This window comes from Leptonychotes weddellii, chromosome 4 (genome assembly GCF_054177405.1).
Source record: "Leptonychotes weddellii isolate Sample4059 chromosome 4, ASM5417740v2, whole genome shotgun sequence".
Classification (NCBI taxonomy): Eukaryota; Metazoa; Chordata; class Mammalia; order Carnivora; family Phocidae; genus Leptonychotes; species Leptonychotes weddellii.
Window position 1 is genome coordinate 27,731,447 of NC_138372.1, and position 21,836 is coordinate 27,753,282.

At 51.0% G+C, this 21,836-nt stretch overlaps 1 protein-coding gene across 7 annotated transcripts in view; it reads left to right on the forward strand.

The window, feature by feature from the left end:
* The first annotated feature begins 2,249 nt into the window (after positions 1-2,249).
* Positions 2,250-21,836, forward strand: part of MACF1 (microtubule actin crosslinking factor 1) — a 338,282-nt gene continuing 318,695 nt past the window's right edge. For 6 of the 7 annotated variants that reach the window (XM_081818157.1, XM_081818158.1, XM_081818155.1 and 3 more), the window contains exon 1: positions 2,250-2,484. In XM_081818157.1, the coding sequence (XP_081674283.1) occupies positions 2,265-2,484 (220 nt within the window). In that variant the 5' untranslated portion in view covers positions 2,250-2,264. Of the gene's footprint in view, positions 2,485-16,255; positions 16,447-21,836 lie in introns of those variants that run through there. The other variant, XM_081818152.1, reaches the window with a different exon arrangement.

The window sequence follows — 21,836 nt, forward strand, 5'->3', positions numbered from 1 at the left end:
CGAGGTCAAACAGGTGTTTGCGAGGGTAGGCTGACTGACCCGGGTAGAGCCGGGGAGGGCCTGTCTCCTCGGAAGGAGGCCGGGGACGTGCAGGCCTTTGTAGTAAATGGGCGTCTTGGGGAGGAATGGGCGGTTCTGGCTTGAAGCAGGTGGTCTGAGAGGAGGGGCGTGTTTTCCTGGCCCTGGCTGACCTAGGGAAGGAAGCCTGGCCTGAATTTCCCCCGAGGCGAGGGCAGTCTCTTCGGCCTCCGACCTGGCTGTGGGAGTCGGGCACCAGAAGTAATTGCGGGGAGGGGGTAAATGCTAGGATGAAAGGCAAAGCTGTGCCAGAACTTGGGTCCTTTCCTGCCTTCTGTGGCTGGAATCCTTCTTGGTGTTCCATGGGAAGAGGGCCCGAACGCTTCTGGCACAGGAGGTGCCCTGGCAGGGCTGTTCCTGTCTGCCCGAGGCTGCTTGGAGGCCTCCTGCAACCGTTTGATGTTTCTTTTGTTATCTCTTCACATTCTGTGCTTATGGTGGGGATCTGCCAATGACCCAGGAGCCTGTCCCTGCCCCTTGCTGCCTCCAGGCCGAGGTTCCCAGAATCCAGGAGGAGCTGTGCCCAGACACTCATGGTGTCCATCCATTTAGGGAAGTGTATTAGGGAAAATACTTCCCATGCTCCCACCTCATGCTCTCCACGTAGCCCTAGGTGCAGATATTCCCCATAAGGGAAAACCGACAGTCTCCTGCCCACCTGGACCCTAGAGCCAAAGTGAGAGCTGGTTAGTTGAGCTGGATTTGGGACCTGCAGGGAGGCTAGTAGCTGAAGGCATGCACCATCCCGGCTCTGATGAGGCCGTTGGGGTGGTGGGCCATGTGTAGCAGATGGTTCTGAGAAGTGAGCTTGGCCTGGCTGAGGGATCGCTGCCCAGTCTGGCTGGTGGAGCCCAGCTGGCCCCAGAGTGGTTGTGTTTCCGTTCAGATCTCTCCACTAGCTAAACTGACCAGAAAAACTGACTTTCTGTACCACCTCCCCCACCCCCATGCTGTGCCACTTATTCCCACAACAGCCCTTGGAATAAGCCAATGAACATTTTATCTAACACCCATTGTGTGCCCTGTGTGGTGCCAGCCAGTTTTATATTTGCATTTCACTATGTTCACTATCCTCTAAGGTGAAATATTGTCCCCATTTTGCAGATGAGGAAACTGAGTCTCAGAGAGGTGAAGTGACTTGCCCCAGACCACACCAGTTGTAAAGTGGCCAGACCAGAGCTGATACGCAGGTCGGTCTTACTTCAAGTTCAGTACTTTTCCCAATAGACTTGCCAGAGATGGAATGGGAGAAATGTAGAATTTCTGTCTATTCTAGCCCATGCTTTGTTTCATGCCTGCCAGTGAGATCGTGCTTTAGCTTTTTGAAAATACTTCCCATCTGCTGCCCCATTTTATCCTTACAACATTCCTGGGAGGTAGGTCGAACAGGAATGTAACAGTAGATGCTGTTTATTAAGTGCTTATTAGACACCGTGCACTGTTCAGCGCTTTACCTGCAGGATCTCATTTGTGCTTTGCAAACAACCCTGTGAGGTGTAGGTGCTATCATCATCCCCATTTTATAGATGAGGATGCCGAGGCTCAGAGGTCAAATGGCTTCCCCAGGGTAGAACTTGAATCCACATCTTACGATCTGTGGGACTTGAAAGCTCCAAATGTACCAACTAACAATAATAGCTGTTACTAGTAATAGGAGCTTAACTTTTACAGAGTACTTTCAGATTTATTTATTTATTTATTTTTAAGATTTTATTTATTTATTTTGAGAGCGAGAGAGTGGGGAAGGGGCAGAGGGAGAGGGAGAGAGAGAGAATCTCCAGGAGACTCCCTGCTGAGCGCAGAGCCTGACTAGGGGCTCAACCCCACAGCCCTAAGATTATGACCTGAGCCGAAACCAAGAGTCGGACGTTCAACTAACTGAGCCACCCAGGCGCCCTGAGTATTTTCAGACTGATAAACATCTTCACACATATTACCTCATGCGATTTCTCTCAAGCCCCGTGAATTCATTTTGCCGTGTATTATCATCATCCCATTTTCTAGATGAAGAAACTGAGGTTCAGAGAGGTGAAGAGGTCAAGTCAGTGGCAGAACTAGGACTTGCTTCCCAAGTCCCAGTGTGCCTTATACGACCCCTTCGCCTGTTCACGTGCACTCCTCTCTCCCACAGCTCACCTGTCCCTGGGCTCCCAGGCCCTCCCGCGGCAGGCCCTGCCGGCTGGGCGATGTCTTCCTCAGACGAAGAAACGCTCAGTGAGCGGTCTTGCCGGAGCGAGCGGTCCTGCCGGAGCGAGCGGTCTTACAGGAGCGAGAGGTCAGGGAGCCTGTCCCCATGTCCCCCCGGGGACACCTTACCCTGGAACCTGCCACTGCATGAGCAGAAGAAGCGGAAGAGCCAGGACTCGGTGCTGGACCCTGCGGAGCGGGCCGTGGTCAGAGTCGCTGGTAAGAGAGGCCCGAGTGAGCGGGGTGGCGGGAGGCAAGTCGAGACCAGGCCCGTGTTCACGGGCTGTGGGGCGAGTCGTGCAGGGGGCCTCCTCGGGGCGCTCTGACAAGCCAGTTGGAATCCAACTTGGCATTACTACTGTTGGAAAGATGATGGCATAACGTCAAAGAAAACCCGAGCAAGTAGAATCTGCCGCCCCTCATCCCTGTGAGCTGGCCGGAGACCTGGTTGCATTTTTGCACCTTCTCTTTGTCCCCACGCAGCACCATTCTGGATCTTTTTTTCACTTACTCTTATACCCAAACGATTCTCCACATTACACCTTAGGCTTTAGAGTTACCATTTATAAAGGCTGTGTAACATTTCATGATTTTAAAAATCCTACTCATTTTCTACTTTTTTTTTTTTTTTTACCATAATAGTGCTGCAGAGAACATCTTTATGAATAATAACACTTGACTTCTGTCGAGTTATTTCCTTGGAATAAGTCCTCGGAGAGGGCAGTTTCGCTCCCTGTGCTTTCAGAAAACGTGGTACACACGTCCCCTCGGTGCCTAGCGGGGGCTGGGCTACCTGCTGCTGGGGGAGGTGCCCGCTTCTCCTTTGCAAGCAGCAGAGCGCGCAGGGCCGCGGTCAGGAGCGCGGGCTCCGCAGCCGGAGAGGGGAGGTGCTGGACGGCGGTCCTGTCACCGGCCGGCTGTGTGGCTCTAGGCAAGTCTCTTGTCCTGTCTGCGCCTCACTTTTCTCGGCTTGAGACTGCTTCCCGTGCGGAGCTGCCTTGAGGATGAGATAATGTATGTAAAGCTCTCAGCACGGTTTCTGGCTCAGGAAAGCGGAGTAGGTCGCGGAGTGCTCCCTCTGCTGCTTCCTCGGAGCTGCTTCCTCCGAGGGCATCCGGAGCCGCCTCCGCGGGCTGTGCTCAGCGTCAGCCGCCCGCCGCGGGGCCCGAGTGCAGAGGCAAAGCTAGACAAAGCCGGGCCGGCAGCTAGTTCAGTGACATCACCCGCTTTCATTCCATCACCAAGGCCTGTCCTGCTCCCTCTTTTGTGTCTCTCACGTAATGCCCCCCCCGGCCCGCCTCTGCTTTGTGCCAGCGCACCTGGACCTTCCAACCGGCTTCTCGCGGGTCTCCCTCCTCCACGTGACTCACAAGAATATTTTGTTCTAACGTGCGAACCTGATCCTGTTTGTTACTCAGCTGCTTCTAAGCCTTCTGTGGCTCTTCCTTGCCTATGGAATAGAGGCCCCTGGAATCAGGCCCCCTCTTGAGCTTCACCTTCTGCTAGCACCTTGCCACACTTAGCTGTACCTTGACCCCTAGAGCTGTGCGTCTTGCAGGCTCAGGCCTCCATGCTTTAGCTTTCTTCTCTGCAGGGCACTGGGAAAATGCCGCCTCGTCTGTCCCCAATACCCCCAGCGATATCCAGAGCTCCCTCCTCCGCTCTCCTATTGATGCTTTTCCCTCCCCTGTGTTCCCTCTTACAGTATGGCAGTTATTTCCCAGGGAACCCGTCACTCCCTCAGGACTGTGAGCTACCCTGGACCGTGTCTTGCTTACGTGTTTGCCCCCAGCTACTTGCATGGGGCCTTGTGCATGTTGGAGATCAACAAGCCCCGAATGACTGAAGGAGTGCAAGGAGTGTTTAGGGGAGAATATGTGACTGATTGTGATCCGGGAGCAGGCAGTGGAATGCTAGGTAGGTAGAGGGTTCTGTGGGCTCAAGTCCTGAGGAGAGGGTTCTAGCAGAAGGTGAACTTCCAAAGAGGAGACCTGGCAGGCAGGCTGGAGAGTCTGCACTCCTTTTGCAGGCAATAGGAAGCCCTTGGAGAAAGATCTTTGGTCCTTCTCAAGACCTTTGGGCCTGTGGCACCAGCCAGTGCGTAGAGTTTCCCAGCTGCCTCTAGGATGCCGGGAGGGCTTTACTTGTCTCCAGCCTTGAGGGGCCCCAAACAAGGGGTCTCATTTTCCTGAAGGCGGCCTCCTTCTCCCTCCATATGCTCTCTAGCCCCATCCTCCACCACGTGGACATACTTATAGGTCCCTTTGTGATGATTTCCCCTTCCAAGCTGTTCTGAGGGGCCCCACGGGATGATTTGCCCGCTGTTTAAACTTCTAAGTCTAGAACAGAAGTGGAGTGGACTTGAGAGGGCTTCGGCCCCAGGAAACGTCCCTAAAGATGCTGCTGGGTCAACTAAGCCGAGGACGGCAGGCGCTGTGTTGTGTTTCCGCATCCATGCTGATCTTCTCTACCTCCTGATGCTGCCAAATGACAGTCTTGAGGAGGGGGCTGGGCCAGGGAGGCTGAAAATGTGGAGACTGTCATGGTTAAAAATAACTCGTGTACTGCAGTTGGGCGTGTTTCGTCAGCAGCAGAGAAGAGGCGGGACGGCTGCTTCAGGGCCTGGCTGAAATCTTGCTGTGATTTTGGAACGTGGTGGGGGCTCGACCAGGGTTATTTAAAAGGCAGCCTGCCTTCTGCAGGGACTACTTCCTGTGAGGTGCAGGAAGGGCATGTCTGGGAGACCCTGGGTGCTCTGAGGCTCTCTGAAGTTACAACTTTCATTCTGGGAGGAAATGAAGTCAGTCTGGCCCTGGGAGCCAGCTGTGGCCCATGCAATTTTCTCCTCCTCATGGGTCTGGGTGTGAAGCCAAGTGGGGCTGTCCGAATCAGTCTCACCAAATGCAGAGACCTCCCTCCTTCCCTGGACCCATTCAGTGTCCTGTGCTTGAGAGGCCTGATGGGGAAGGGGGGCGCTGCTGGTCACACATGTCGGACTGGAGAGGCGTGTCAGGGCTGAGAAACCTGCTGATCTCAGTCTACAAAGCCCAAACAGGTTCTGGGGGCTCCATGCATGCTGTAACCCGATTCTTCCCATCCTCATCCTTTCCCGCCAGTTTCCCTCTCTCTTCTTGGCCAGCCCTATTCTCAACTCCTTAAGCCTAGCCACATTACAATGGAACAATAGTCCATTAACAAGAAAGCCTGTTTCTGTTGATCAGTGTTTGGGTTTGCATAGAGATTTCACAATAACTGTGAGTTAGGTAGGACACGTGTTAGGATCTGAGGCTCAGAGGATTTAAACAACTTGCCTGTAGTCAACACTCTGGTAGAGACAGATCCTCCGACTCTGGGTACACTGCTATTTCCATTTCCTTAGGCAACGTGTGGCAACCAGGCCAGGCTGAATCTTCTGCAGGTGACAAAATAAAAAGCTGAACTGGTCTCCAGACTCACTGAGAACTCTTCTGATCACTTCTGGGAGAGGTCTCAAGATCCTGGCCTATAAAAAGGCAGAGACAAAGATCTCTGAAACTTTGCCTCTTTGAAGACCTCTGGCTCTCTGTGGTTGGTGACCAGCTTTAGGGATATCCTTACTCATCCATCGGTGGGGGGCAACAAGGAATGGGAGGGACTGGGGAAGATACTCTAGCAAGAAGCACAACCCCACAGGAGAGGAAAGAAGATTGTATCTCTTGAGGCTTGTGGAGAGCCTCCCCCCAGCCCTGGGAAAAGCTGGGTATAGGACAGAGTGTCACACGGTTACACACTGTACAATTCTAGGGGGCACCATTCCTACTTTTTGTCATTGTGGATTTGTATATTTATTATGACAAATTTCCTGCAGATGGCAGTGAAGTGTCTGGAAGAAGGGATCCCCTTTGGGCTGGGGCTGGGCTGCATGCCGGAGGAATTCACCACCCACCTATATCAGTCAGGTATTCATCCATCACATCCTCAGGACCCTCCCTGTTCTTAGCATTGATATTCAAAGATGGCTGAAGTGCTCGCTTCGGCAGCACATATACTAAAATCAAAGATGGCTGGAGATGTGGCCCCTTCTTCACGGAGCTCGGTCTGGTTGAGAGGATAGCGGGGAAAAAATAATTACATTGCTGCGTGCATTGTGAAAGAGGGGGAGCACAGGGACTCAGGGATAAGGATTGGCCTCCTAATTAACCAGTAGAAAGCATCCATCGGATTTGTTCTTGGGGGCCCCTCAGCAGGTGCTGGTGAAATCATCATCTTCAATATCTGCTCCAGTGTGGTCTCCCCCAGGAAGGCTTCCCTGATCCCTCCAGTCAGACAGCAATTGTATCTCTGCCCAGCCCTTGTTTCAGTTGACCTTCTTTTAGAGTTCATTGTTTCCACCACCAGATCTAGAGGTTGCTATAGACAGGAGTCCCCATCTTACCCTGCCTGCTGTTGCCCCAGGATCTCACTCTGAGAGCATGGGCTTATTAGAATCTAGAAGCCCAGTGGGAGCTGTGAGATGCAGCTCTGATGCTGGTTTGCCCTGCTATCAGAGCTCAGCTCAGCTCGGCTGCTGGAGTCTCTCAAGGGCTTGCCTTTGGGGAGACAGCCTTTGAGAGCACATGCCTGGTCAGAGGAAGGGGCCGCACCTCTGCGCCCATGCATCTCTCCTCTGGGATGGAAGCTCTGAGAAGGAGCCTTTTTGCTTGTTCATTCATTCATGGAGACAAGTGGACCTGGAGTCAGAAAACTCGGGCGTATGACTTCACTTCTTGGAGCCTCAGAGTCCTTAGCTGTAAAAGGGAAATGATGGCATCTGCGTTGAATGGTCATTGGAGGAGAGTCGGAATGCGTTAGACGACACGGGTTAACATGCCTGTTCCTGCACTTAGCGTGTCATTCCTTGTAAGTTCTCTGGGCCACTAGAAGAGGCAGTGGAGTCTCCAGGAAGGCAGCAGTTTCCCAGATGAGCAAGGGAGGAGCTTCAGGCCTCTTAATTCCGTCCCTTTCTTTTGTTCACACTAGGGCTTGGTCAGAGGGCAGGTGGAAATGGTTTTTTCTTGGCCACGCCATGTTGGGAAGAAAGGGAGGGATGCAGGGGTGGGAAAGGGAGCCTTAAACACCGATTCCACTGGGAACCCTTATTCCAGAGCCACCAGTCTTGCTTGCGCCAGGCTCTTTGACCTTTGCACCGAAGGAGCCTCCTCTTCCTTGCTAGCTTCTTCCTGGCAGTACCCTCGGGAGTCCCTGATCCTGTCCTGGAGCTTGGTTTCAGTAGCAGGAGAGAGCAGCAGGAGAGTCCCATGAAAGTGGGGCAGAATGAATTGTAGCTACACACCATCAGCTCAGCCCCAGCCCTCTGAAAGTGAATCTGGGTCACAGTAGCTGCAGGGATGGAAAGTGACCACGTGGGCAGAATTTTGTGCAGGCAGCTGAAAAGACAGCCCAACTGTCTTTTCTCTGAGGCTCAGGGTCTTTGTGGGACCCCAGCTGGTGAAGGAAGGTGGTTGCCACATTGCAAGGTGTCAGCTTTGTGCTGTTGGTTTCCCATCATGCCTTTCTAGTGACTTCCCAGGTGACACGGAGACAGGTTTGGAATGGCAGTTTGACTCATGCTTTTCTGTTCTGGAGCAGCTAAGGACTGAGGTTAGGAATGCGGAGGAAGGACTGGTTCATCTGGGGGCTGCGGAAGGCTGTCATTTCTCAGTCCCACGGGGTTAGAGATGACATGGCACCAGCGGAGCAGACCAAGCCACGGAATCTAGGGTGGCACTTTCTTTTGTTCCAGCAGCCTGCCCCCTGGGAGGAGGTCTGTGAACGTATCTGGGGGGAGTATTAATAATCCACCATCGCCAAAGTGCTATCCTGAGTCCGGCCAGTTGCTGCGGCTAGGACCTGCCGTGATTTGGCCCTGGGTCTGCCTGTTGCCACCTGTCAGCTAGAAGTGGGCCAGCTTCCTGGCCCTGCCTTGACGCTCCTGCAGGAGCAGAACTGGTGCACCTGGCTGCAATCTCTGCCTGGACTTAGGGTGCTGCTGCAGAGACGGCCTGGCAGCCCCTGGAACCTGAAAACTGATGATGGGTGGACGTTTCTGTCCTCAGCTGTGTCTCACCCCTACCCCAAGAAGATACCTGGCTTTTGCTTTGTGTCTAGGGGAAGGTTCTGCCTGGAGCCTCAGGGGGTGTGTCTCTGGGCATGCCTTTCCCTCTGCATTCCCTCCTTACTCGTCTCCTCCCTCCCGTGCTCATTCTTCCAGTCATTCACTCAAGGGCATGGCTTTGGGAGTCAGCTGGAGTCCCAGTTCCAGTTCCATCACTTGCCAGTTGGGTGAGCCTGGGAAATTACTAACTTCACTGAGCCTCACTTTCTCATGGTTAAAATGGGGGAGCAAGAGTGCCACCGTGGGTGGGAGTCTTGTGGGGTGGGTTAAATGAGATAGTGGGAGTGAGGTGCTTGGCCCAATGCCTGCTATGTAATCAGCACTAGATACACATTAACCATTCTCATGAATATTACTCATTTGCTCATAAACGTGTTTGCTAATTCATGCATGCATCGATTCATTCCTTTGCTTATTCATTGATCATGCACTTACTTGTTTACCACATATTTCTAGAGCTGCTTTGTGCTAGGCTCTGACTGGGCTTCAGAACCCAGGTCCCTCCTGTGCAGGCAGTTAGCATGCAGCCTGAGCTGCCACACGGCAAGCTGGAGTTATCTGGAAGTGCCGAGAGGGAAGGCTTTCCTCCTACTTCTGCCCCTTATGCTAGCTTAGCGCTATGATAGCATTTGATCTGGGCCTTGGAAAAGAAATAGGCCTTTGCCAGGACAACCTGAAGAGAAAGGGCATATCCCTGTTGCTTGTTTCTTTATTCCTGTTCCCCTCTCTTCGGCCTCAGTAGAAAGGAAAGAAGGGAAATGAAGAGAGAACAGCCAGTAGGAGTTAGGAATCAAAGAATTCAGAGGGTGGCTTGGGGATTTGAACTCTGGACTTAGTCCAGGAACTCCTAGGAGCTGGTGCCAGCCAGGATCCCCTAGTAAATAATGGTTGTAAAAGCTACTGTGTACTGAGTCCAGGATGTGTGCCTATATCATTCAGTCCTCCCAGAACCCTGGGAACTAGTTGCTACTCTCTCTGCTTTACAGAAGGGAAGTGAAGGAACTTGTCTGAGGTCAGCCTCTAAGCTGCTAGTGCAGCTGGGCTTCAGCATCGCTGAATGGGTATGGCGCCCCCTGGAGCACCCCACGTGCAGTGTGCCCTTTGGAGTTCATTGCTGTAGCTCAAGTGGGCCTAAATCCAAATTCCCCGCATTCTTCAGAACATTTCAAACATATACTAAAGTTGTGGGAATAGTATAGTGAACCCCCATCACCCAGATTCAAGAATGATCGATTCATGGCCAATCTTATTTCACTCACGCACTTCACTTCTGCCTCCCCAGTTACAGAGATGGAAGTTCCAGTAATCACATACTCTCACCTCCTCACATTTAAACTATCATATTGCCTTACCCCCCGTAGTCAATATATTGGTTTATCTGCTCAGTAGTCATATCTGAGCTGGAACCGTCCCACTCAACCCATTTCCCAGAGGCATCATGCGGGATTCTGACTTCTGAACACCAGGGCCCCGGGTGTCATGTGTCCCTTCCAGTGTTGCTTATCTGATCCTCTGGCCCTTTCCAGCTTGCGGTTCGTGCCCTACTCCCAGAACATGCAGAGCTAGGCTCAAGCATTCCTGGCTCTGTGTCTGGAAATTTGATTTCTGAGGATGGTGTCTGTCTGTTTTGCCTAAACCACTTCAAACCTATGGACCCTGGGTTTGAATCAGGACGCTGCCAGTGTAATTAAGGAAGTCCCCTGAAAATGGATTTCGAGGATTTATTTATTTGAGACAGAATGAGAGAGAGAGAGAGCACATGAGAGGGGGGAGGGTCAGAGGGAGAAGCAGGCTCCCTGCCGAGCAGGGAGCCTGATGCGGGACTCGATCCCGGCACTCCAGGATCATGACCTGAGCCGAAGGCAGTCGCTTAACCGACTGAGCCACCCAGGCACCCCGAGGATTCAGTCTTAAGAGACTGAACTTGAGATGCAATAGGATTGAAGTCTTTAAAATCACAAAGGGAAGGAATTCTGGTCTTGTGAGAGGGGCCTGCGTCCCAGGCCTGCCCTGACACTGGTGAGCTGTTCCACATGAGCAGCCACCACTCTCTGGGGCTTCTTTTGGGATCTGTGCTCAGCTTCCAGGCTGCCTGTCACTGCCCCTTTAGAGCTTTCTGTCCTGAGGTAGTATTGTATGAGGAGATGTTATTTCCTTTTTTTTTTTTTTTTTTAAGATTTTATTTATATTTTTGAGAGAGAGAGAGAGCGTGCAAGCACGAGTGGGGTGAGAGGCAGAGGGAGAAGCAGGCTCTCCGCTGAGCCGGGAGCCCAGTGCGGGGCTTGATCCCGGGACTCCGGGATCATGACCTGAGCCAAAGGCAGATGCTTAGCTGACTGAGCCACCCAGGTGCCCCAGGCGAGGTTATTTCAAGTGGAGGGGTTAGCCACAGCTCCCAATTTGGGGAACCTCCCAATTCCCCCAAAGAGTGCAGAGTGCCTACAGCCCTGTTTGGTAGGAACCAAAGAGGCCCTACAGAGGATGAATAAGAAGGGAGATTGGGTGTGGTTGGTTGAGTGGGGCTTGCATTAGCCTGTTTCCTGAGAGAGAGAGAGAGAGAGAGAAAATGGTTATAGTCACAGAAAGCCTGGGAGACCGCAGAAGGGCCAATAGCTTTCCTAGCTCCTATTGATATGTTCCCGGTGCCAGGTTTGTGCTTAGCAGCTTACAGGCTTTATTTGACCTCATCCTTAAAACAACTTTAGGAGGCAGATATGCCACCATAGATGGAACAGAAACGCAGAGAGTCCCGTAACTTGTTCAAGGTCTCCCAGCCAGAAGGGGCCACACCAGGGAATGCCACTAGCTCTGCCTAGGGCAACCCACTGCCTCCCCCATTACAGGGAAGGGTAGTTTAATAATAGGTAACATCTGCGCAGCACTTCAAGGTTCACAGAGTGCCTTAACTCCCATTATCTCCACTGTGCCTCAGGAAGCCCCGGGCGGGTGAGGCATTCCACGCCCCTTTGGGACAGCTGCCTATCAGGGGTCCAGCTTCTGCTCATTTCACCCAGTAAGGATTGGAGGTTCTTTGGCATTGGCTCTGACAAGCCAGGGGAGAAGGCCTAGGGAGAGGCTGAGGTGGAGAGACTTGGCCAGTTGCTATGGTAACCCAGATGGCTGAGTAACCATTTTGAGGGTTGCTATGGTGACGGGCTGCCTGTGGCAGGGATCTTGTCTTCCTGGGTGGCTGGCACCATCCAGACCTCTTAAATTAGCGACGTTGCACTCTCTGAACAGAAGAGGGCAGCATGATGGTGGGCAAAGGCTTCCTACCCCATAGTGGACTGGGGAACTGGAGGCAAAGCTTAGTTAAGTGTTTCCAGGGCCTGGGAGGAAAGGAAGTTTGGGCTGGAGATGGAAAGGCTGATGGGGCTGGGCCTGGAGGCAGGTGTCCTGAGACTAGAACTGGATGATATTCTTCCAAGATCTAGCTGAAGGATAGGGCTTGGGGCAGCCCCTTCAGTGTCTGCTTCCAGCTACTACCGGGGAATGTAAAAGGCACAGGAAACAGCTTACCCCTGCAAGGAGGAACAGAGCACGTGCGCACGCACGCACGCACCCATGCACGCACACACTACTAGCAAAGAATTTATTTATAAAGCATCCATTAACACATGTAAAATAATGCAGCAGTAGGAGCCAAGCTGAAGAAGTGCTGGGAGTAAACCTTCTAGAGGTTGGAGGAGGAGCACTAGCAGAAGGAGAAATAATTTTTCACTTTCTTCTTTCTTCTCTGCACCTGAAGCCCTTGGCCTCTGAGTGGACACTAAATTGGATTCTCAATTGTCTTGAATCACAGATCCAGCCCACATCCCCCCCCCCCACATGTCTTCAGTTGAGACATCTATGCCTTCAGCAAATATTTTGTGAACATCTACTAGATGCAAAGCATTGTATTAGGTCCTAAGATGAGGGAAGATGAAAGAGATGTGTCTGCCTCAAAGAACTTCTGAACCAGGACGTTAAGGAGGCAGTGATGCAAACACCCACAATACATGTGGCTGGAGCCCCGGGAATGAGAGAAAGAAAATGTGGCTGGGATTTTGAGAAGAGTCTCTTCTATCTGGGTTGATTAAAAATAACTTCATGTCTTTTGGGGTGAGCTTTCAAGATGGGTAGGATTTCATTAGGTGAAGTTGGGGAGTAGAGGACATTCCAGGCAAAGGCTCAGAGTTTGATTATAGGGGAAGACGCCACACACGAGGGTATCATGGGAGTTCAGCTTGTAAAGGAAAGTAGATGTCAAAATATGGAGGACTTTAGGGGCACCTGGGTGGCTCAGTTGGTTAAGCGACTGCCTTCGGCTCAGGTCATGACCCCAGGGTCCTGGGATCGAGCCCCGCATCGGGCTCCCTGCTCCGCGGGAGGCCTGCTTCTCCCTCTCCCACTCCCCCTGCTTGTGTTCCCTCTCACGCTGTCTCTCTCTCTCTCTCTCTCTGTCAATTAAATAAATAAATAAAATCTTAAAAAAAAATATGGAGGACTTTGAATGCCAGGCACAGGTAAGGGATACTGTGAGAGACAAGCATATTCTCTTCTTAAATACTCTGGCCTTCTAGCTAGTCAGAAGCCACAGGCAGCTGAGTATTTTAGGATCATCTGGTCCACTCATTCATCCACTGAATCAAAATTTTAAACAAATATTTGATGAGTGCCCTGCAGGTGCCAGGTCATTTGCTAGATGCAGGTCCTGTGGTGAACAAGGCAGACAACAGCCCCAGTCCTCAGGGAGCTAATGGTTTACTAAGGATGAAAGACATGGAACTGATAGGTTCAAGTGTGATGGATATTACCAAAGGGGAGTAGAGGGGGAGGGAGGATCTACTAATCCGGGGGATCAAGGCAGGCTTCTCTGTAGGAGTTTCAGCAGAGGTGTGAGTAGGAATGAGCCAGGCCAAAAGAGGAGAGCAGTGAAGGGTTACAGCCTGGGAGAAGAGCAGGTGGGAAGGCCCTGAGGCGAGAGAGCACATGTTTGAGAAGCTGAAAGAAGTTGAAAGAGGCTGGACCTTAGAGAGAGGGCCCCTTGATGAGCCTTAAGTGGGGGGAGGACACGGAGGAAAAAATAAGGCTTTATTTACTTGTATTACCCTTTCCTCCCACTAGATGTCCTTCTGAGTACATCCTGCGTCCTTCGGATTCCCCATTGCAGCCGCCTTAGAAATGCAACAGCAGTCTTGCCATCAGGAGCAAAGGAAAATCATAGACCAAAAGGAGAAAGCCTCAGAGCTGTCCTGATTGTGTGGTCTGGCTATAAATTTAGACTGTTGCTTGGAAAAAAACAGAAACCTTCCCTTCATAGTCTTCCTTCTTCCCCCACCCCCAGCAGCTGCTTTGTTCCTCTATCCTTGTAAAATTTTCTCTGTATAAAACAGAAACATCAGCCAAACATGTGGACTTCCCCTTTTCCATTCATTAGAAGAATTCATTACTTCAAAATCTCATGGGAGCATTTAAATGCAAATCTTGTCAAGAAAGCTACTTGAGTCTGAGAAGCCCTCCAGCCACAACCCAAACCAGAACTTTCTTCCTTGATTACCATGTTTCTTAAGAGGAATCTCAACCTCTTGCCCTCTCCCCCGCTAAGTCCCCCAAGCCTTCAACAAAGTCTGATTCCCAGAACAGACTCTCTTTCCCTTCTTGCCCGTCTTTCTTCACTTTTGGCAAGCCTCGGTCACAATTCTTGAGGAACCTGCTTACAAAGTGGCACACGTAGCAGCAGTCCCAGGAGGGGATGGCGGGACTTTTCTATTTACTGTGATGAAAATGAGGCAGATGTCTGGGGGTGAGGGTGGAGGTGTGTGTATGTGTATTTGTGTCTGGGCCTTCTTAGCCCTACTGGAATAAAATAATATAGGAAACGCAGATGACTCAGCACGGATAGAGTCAAGGTCCCCAGAGTTAGCATTTCTATATTCTCTGCTGTTTCCGAAAAATGTGCTTATGCCATCAATCTCCAACTCCTTCACCCTGCATTTTCCACTAAGTCTCTTATTTGAAAAATAATAAGCCTCTAGTTTATTCTCCTTTTCTTAAACTGAGCTGACTAGCAGCTGACACCAAACTGTGGTCCAGCTTTTTTTAAGCACAAAGGATTAAACTGGAAGGAAATGATCCTTTGTCCAAAGACCCTCCCTGTCTGCCCTCTTTTAGGCCCTTCCCTATGTGATTTCCATGCCTAGAACATGGGCAGGCCCGCAGAACTTGATGGATGGAGAAAGATATGATGAATGACTTGCTCACCCGATTTTTGATCATGGTATGATGTGGAAACAACCAGTGCGCACCTATTAGTGAAAAGCATCATCTTATTATTAATGTGCTGAGCATCGACCAAGTACTTGGCACTACTCATAGTCTATAAAGAGGCAGGCCTTGCCCCAGGGGGAAGAAGCTCCTCTTTAAAAACCTTGAGAATAGGAACTGAAATGGAAACCTGAGTCCCAATTTTGCCTGCTCAATGTCTCACGAATTCTTTTTTTTACTTGCTAATATGCTGTATTGTGAGATCAGCCAGCTTAACTTTTTACCCACAACCATCTCCCCACCCCCTGAAAAATCAAGTTAACAGACTTGATGAGGCCCTGGAGGATAATGGCTGGATGAGGGTAGATGGGGGCAAAAAGATCATCTGCATTTACCCGAGTTGCTCATTCACAACTATGGGCCCCCAGTGCGGTCTGTGATTACTGGGACTGAAGGATACACGGGTGAATGGAGGATCAGATGATATTGGGAACTCCCTTTCTCATAATGGTTCCAAATAAATCCCTACCTGTATTTACCAGTTTCCTTCCTTGGCTTTCCTTTCCCCTGACAGAGAATACTGGGCTTCTTTTTTTCATCAATGACAAGTTAGGCTCCAGGATCCTTTTCTTTGTTCCGTAACAGGTCCCCACATTTCTCCCTTCTGATCTAAGTCTCTCTGTTCTGATGGCTGTCACAGCGCCATAATCCTGTTGGGTCTTTTCCCTCTGTCGATTTATGTCCTACTGTCTCTCTTACTCACCCCACCGTGCGGTCAGAATCCCGTTTTCATTCCAACCACCCCGTTGTCATTTCTCAGCTTCGGGCTCCTCTTCCTTGGCCTGGTTTACTTCATGGTGCTTGGCGTGCCCTCTCATTTCAAGTTCAGTTTCTTCCGTTTCTGGAAAACCCTTTGTTTCTGGGATTCCGTGTGGCCTCAGTGTGGCCTTCGGCCTCACACTGCGGCCCTGTCTGGATCCTGCCCCTGTCCTCATTCTGACCGTGTCTGGCCCTGGATCTACCTAGGTCTTTCGCTCTCCCCCTTCCTCTCAGTTCCTCTAGGCCCTTCTCTAGCAGCTGCACAGGCCCGGCCAGCCAGGGGGCTCCCTCCTTTGTCCCAGCGGCGGGTGTAGGTCAGCGCGGAGCCGGGTGCCCGCCCGCCCTGTGGCGTCGGCCCGGTGGTCTCCCCGCCGCTGCGGCCGGCCCAGCCCTTCATTCGCACGCGCGTGGGGCCTTGGGCCCCGCGGCCCCCGCCTCCCTCGGCCCGCGCCCCCTGTCCCGCGGGCGGTGGTCCGCAGCCAGCCGGGCCCCGCGTGGGCAGCCGGGGGGCCGGGCCGCGCCGGGCGACCGAGGCGGCGGGAGAGGGGCGGGAACGGGCCGGGCCTGGCGCTCCTGACAGGAGGAGTCGCCGCCGCCGCCGCGCCGGGGCGGGCTGAGGGAGGAGCGGAGCGAGGGGTGGGGAGGCGGAAACGCGAGCCGGGACCGGCGGAGCGCGAGCGGCCGGGTGCGGGCGGGCAGAGGAGCGGAGCGCGACTGCCAGGCGGGGCGAGGCGGGTGAGGAGCGGACAGCGGAAAGCGGACAGCCGGGGCGCCGCCGCCGCCGCCCCCGAGCCGCACAAAGGGCCGAGGCTGGGGCCGCCGCCGCCTGAGCGCGCGGGCCTGCAGCCGGCGCCCGCCGGGGCCCGGGGAGAGCGCGGCGCGGGCGGCCATGGCCGGCTACGTGCCGGGTCAGCAGCCGGCCAACCGCAGCCAGGAGAAGGAGTTCGTGCAGGCGTACGAGGATGTGCTGGAGCGCTACAAAGGTGCGGCGGGCGGCGCGGCGGGGGCCGGGGGCTCGCCGGGGACCCCGCGGGCCGGGCGGCCCGGCGGGGTGGCGCCCACCCGGCGTCGGGGCTGGCCCCGGACCTGCTCTTTCTCGGGCCAGCTTATTTGCGGAGTTGAGATAAGCCTGCGGGAGACGGCGCTTTCCCCAGCACTGGTTACATTAGCCGCCCTATTATCTGGAAGGAGGCGAGCCCGGGCGCTGCCGCCGGAGCCCCGGCGCCGTGGGGAGTTGCGGGGAGGAGGAGGAGGAGGAGTCGGGCGCGAGGGGCCTCCCCGTCCGCTCCGGGTGTCCGGCTCCCCTCGCCAAGGCTCGGGCGGCCGCGAGCCCGCCCGGGGGCCCTCGCCCCCCTTTGTCTCCCTCAGTCTCCGCTCCGTCGCGTGGCGGCCGGGGTCGGTGAGTGTGCACTTTTGGGGGTGAGGCCTCCTCTCCGCCCAGCCCCGGGGGCTTCGAGCCGGTGGAAGCGGGGGTCTGCCGCTCCTCTCCCTCCCACCGAAAGGCTTGCGGTCGACTCGGGTTGCAGCCCAGAGGCGCTCTGGCTGAGCAGTCGCGCACTCCAGTGCCTCCTGCAAGGCCCGGGTGTCCGCGAGAAAGTTTTGACAGGCGGAGGGTCTGCGGACCGCGGCTCCCCGACGTGTCCCCGGCTGCCCGAGGTGCCCTTAGCGCTCGAGGTTGGGGTGCGCGGCCCCGGGGGCCCCTGCTCTGATCTTGAACATCCAGGCCTGGGCTTTGCTTTGTGTAGCAGTTGAGCTTTCCAGGCAGGGAGATTTCCCCCAGAAACTCCAGAGGCAGCACTTTCTCCTATTTTATTCAGCGGCGCCCTTGTGACTGGGCCTCTAGTTTCTTTTCATGGGAAGGAGAGGAAACTTCAGCCCTTATGCCTGAGTCTAGCATACTTGTTTACGACACCTACCCAGTGAAGGGAAACTAATGCAGAAGCTGTAAAACGCTCCCTCTTTTTCTTCCCTTGTGGCATTAGAGTTCTGCTCGGGAATGCAGCAGGAGAGAGAGAAGTGAAATGCTAAAAGGGACCTGCTGAGGAGTTCTGCTCCTTCCCTTCTGCATCAGCTCCTGTGAACTGTGCAGGTTTCCCCGCCTGCAGCAAGTGTTCTGTCAACCCGCTGTGGTCTTTCTTTTAAGAAATGTAGGTTCATTTCAGAGCACAAAGAGGTTAGATTGTGCTGCTGAACTTCACTGAAAAAAGTGCTGCTAAGTGAATGGTTGGTTCCCTTAAGTTTCCTTGCAGGCTTTTGAGCAACACTGCACTCTTCAGAGGGAGGACACTCTGCGCCTGTCTTGGGCTGTGACAGCTTTAACAACTAGCAGAATTGTAACACAAATAGGTGAAGAAATCTCAGCCCCTCACTGGATCATGTTGCTGGTGGCCTCCAGCTGAAAGGAAGTTGGATTCCTAAAAAAATGAAAGGAGGAAAGAAGGGGGAAGTAGGGCTGGTTCCAGGAGAGGCCTCTTGTGCTCAGTCCTTTGAGCTGGCTCACTTAGTTTGGTTTCCTCTGAAAGACTGTGATCAGGTGTATAGGAATTTGATCCTTTTCAGGCACAGATCTCTTTCTTGGGAGGAATGAGTCGAAAATGATTGGTCAAAATAAATTAACTTGAGCCGTTTGAATTGTTGTGCAGGCTGCTCTATGATAGATGCAGAAGAATTTCTCATTACCCCCCGCCCCCCGCACCATTCTCACTGGGAAGTCAGGGTGGATTAGGATCCAGGCCTTTGTTACTTTGCTGTATGGAATTCTTGCATTTTCCAGACTTAGAAATCCCCTTACTGCCTTCATAGGAGAACTCTTTGCCTAAGCTGGAATCAATAGTGTGAGCGGGGGTGTAGTTTGTGAGAACAAAGACAGGAATTAGTTTTGGAGAGACTTGGGGAAATAGATATTGATGATGTTGGGGTGCTTGACTCTCATTGGTTAGCCACCAGATTACTTGGATCTCTCTCTCTCTCTCTGCTGCTGTTATTTTGTAGTCACCTCATTCTACAAATGCAACAGGATTTTTGTATTCAGAAGGAGAGCTAAAGTTTTCAGCTGCATAAACTGTCCCTGGAAGGGGCAGAGGCTAGAAGGGAACTGATGCATTTGCATTGTGAAGGGAGTCGAACAGTATGTATTGCAGCTGTATTAGAAATGGTTGTCAGGCATGGATTTTCCATAATTGTGCCTGGCAGCCATTTCCCTGTGTGTTGGTAGTGAGCATGGTTTTGGCAGGATTAGATGATTCAGCATGGACATAAACACTCTCTCTCATTTCCTAAATATCCCAAAGGCTCTTTCAGAGCCTGACTATCCAGCAAACAGGAGGTATTAGCTAATAACTTTCTATCCTAACATTTCAGAGTGGGTAGCAACCAGAAGAGCCAGGATATGTTCTTCTTTCAGTTCTCCAACAAACAATTATTAAATATCTATTACAAGTAACACAGTGTTAGGCACTGGGGATGCCAGGATAATGAATGAGATCTGGTTCCTGCCCTTGGTTTCACATCTAGCAAAGGAAAGAGCTATGCAGACAAATAATTATGATACTATAGTGCTAGAACAGAGATATATATAAAGGACTGTGGATGCAAGAGGAGGGATGAGTATTTCCACTTGGGGTTCATTGGGAGATTTGACAAAGGAGGTGACCCTTGAGTGGGCCTTTAGGGATGAATGGAATTTAGTCAGATGGAGGAGGGTGGGGAGAAGACAGGAATAAATTCCACATGCAAAGATTTGAAGGTAAAAGTGAATGGAGGGGTTTGAGCAACAGAATGTGAGTAGTTGGGTATGATTAAAGGGCAAGAGTTTTGGGAGCAGATGATACTGTAAAGGATCAGAGTCCAATTTGTAAAGATTTTTTTTATGGCTTTATTCCATGGGCAACGGGGGAGTCATTGAAAGTTTAAAAAAAGCAACAACGAGTATGTCAATTTTATTAATTCATGATAGAGGACATACCTGTCTAGTGATTGGAATACTTACATTGCTGTCTGGGGCACCCTTTTCCTTGTACCATAGTGATTATGAAGCTAGTAATCAGATGGTTGCTTGGTACACATGGAAACAAAGAAAAGAGACATGCATTGTTTTGAGGAATATTTCATCCAGATGATTTGGGCCAGTTGCATAGTTTTCCTTTCAATAGATTGAAGTCCTTGTGAACACCAAAGCAAACTAGGAAGAACAGTCAGAGAGGTAGGAGAACCAGGATCTGATTCTTTTCCTGGGGTAGGGACAAACTCTATGGAAGCAGCAGTCCACATACGGGCATAGTTTTTGGTTTTAGAGAAGAAGTTTTAAAAAGAAATACAATCCGGGTTCCTGGTGGTTGGTTAAGCAGAAGGGTAATATGTAAGTTGTTTTGTGAGGAATTAGACTTTGTGTTTTCACAAAGCCCCAAAAAACTAGAGTCTTTACATGCCAGGCTCAACTAGGAGTAAAAAAACAGTCACATTTCAGCTTTGGTAACATGGACTATCTGGTACTTAAAAACTTTGGAGTTCTCACTAGGTGCCATGAAGCTAGTTATGACCGATACTTGTTTATTTTATCACAAAAAAAACCTTACAGAACTTACTGTACAGAGGGAGTGAAGGGTCTGCATATTATTTAACATTCAAAACTAGCAAGGCAGCATAATATAGAAGAGATGAGGTTTTAATTTCTTTAGTCTTGTGCTCCAGTCCTAGTTCTGCCATTTAACATCTCCTTTGGGTTTCACATCTGTTAAAATGGGAATGATAATACTAATTCCTTGGGATTTGTGAGAATCCAAATGAGCTACTGGCACATACTAGGCCATTCATGTTTAGAAAAATGTAGGTAATAGTTTATTTTTTACAAGGTATTTTCATATTTATTATCTTATTCAATCTTTATAATATTTTGTAAGGAAGGTATTATACGCATGGATACATTTACGCATGGAGACTTAAATTATTGCCCAAGAGCCAGGATCGCAGATTTCTAGATGAAGGTTTCACATTGTATCACAGAAGGAAGTCTTAAAATCAGAGCAGTGACCTGGGTTAAGTGAGATAATTGTGAAAATACTTTGTTAATATCGTTATTAGTTTTTAGCCTCTGAACTATACTCCCACCCCTTATGTGGCATACATTTCCAGATCTCTGAACTGTGGAGAATTTCTTTTCCTTTCCTTTTATTATGGGAGAAGTTTCATGGTATGTAAATTACTTTGACATTTAAAAAACATTTTTTTTTATTTTAGTAGGCTCCACGCCTAGCAGGGAGCCCATCTTGGGGCTTGAACTCACGACCCTGAGATCAAGACCTGAGCGGAGATCAAGAGTCAGACGTTTAACCCACTGAGTCACCGTGAGGCACTCCCCTCCCCTGAATTTTTTTAAGTAATCTCTATACCCAAGGTGGGGCTCGAACTCAGGACCCTGAGATCAAGAGTCATGTGCTTCATGGACTGAGCTGGCCAAGCACCCCCACTTTGAAATTTTTATACAAAAACAATGTAATACATGGGGCACCTGGCTGGCTCCGTTGGTTGAGCATCTGCCTTCGGCTCAGGTTGTGATCCCAGGGTCCTGGTATCGAGCCCCGAGTTTGGGCTCCCTGCTCAGCAGGAGTCTGCTTCTCCCTCTCTCTCCCTCTGTCGCTCCCCCTACTTGTGCTCGCTCCTGCTCTCTCTGTCAAGTAAATAAATAAAGATCTTTAAAAAAAAAACCAAAACAATGTAATGCAAAGTGATAAAGTTATGTTAACACAGTGGTTAGAAAATATAGGCTGAGGCTTTGGTATTGTTTAACTAAGTGACTCTCTGAAGCAACCTCTTGGTTAAATGTAAACTCAGTTTTTAAGTTCCTTTTTAGAACACAGCCCTTGAATCGGAGTGGATAGCTTCTAGACAGAACAATAGAATAATTGCTGCTTCTGGACATGGACACTGTTAATTCAGAAAGTGAGTCAAGTCCGTCTGCTGGGAAATCACAAACTTTAGCCACATTCATGCTGTTGAACTCCTAAAATGTGTGCATGTGCTAACAGTGCTTATGGGAGCTACTGCTTTCATCTTGGGCTTGCTTGGCAAGTGACATAATACACACCAGGGAAATGCATCAGCTGAGGCCTTATTATCCTGTTATTTTTCAGTGCCAATTTCAGGTTTTGGAGATGATGGTAGAAAGCTGTTCAGAGTGCACATTCCAAGATCAAAGGTCACAAGTAAACAATTATGGGTTGCAAAATGAATTTGTAGCATTTTTCCCAGTGGTCTTGAAAACACCCAGGCCCTCCTTTTACTAAATAAGGTTGGCCCTTTAGCTTCTGGTAATTTTATGTTGAGCCATGTTGTGATGGGGTTATATGGTGTACTAAAGCTCCTGCTTTTGCTCTCC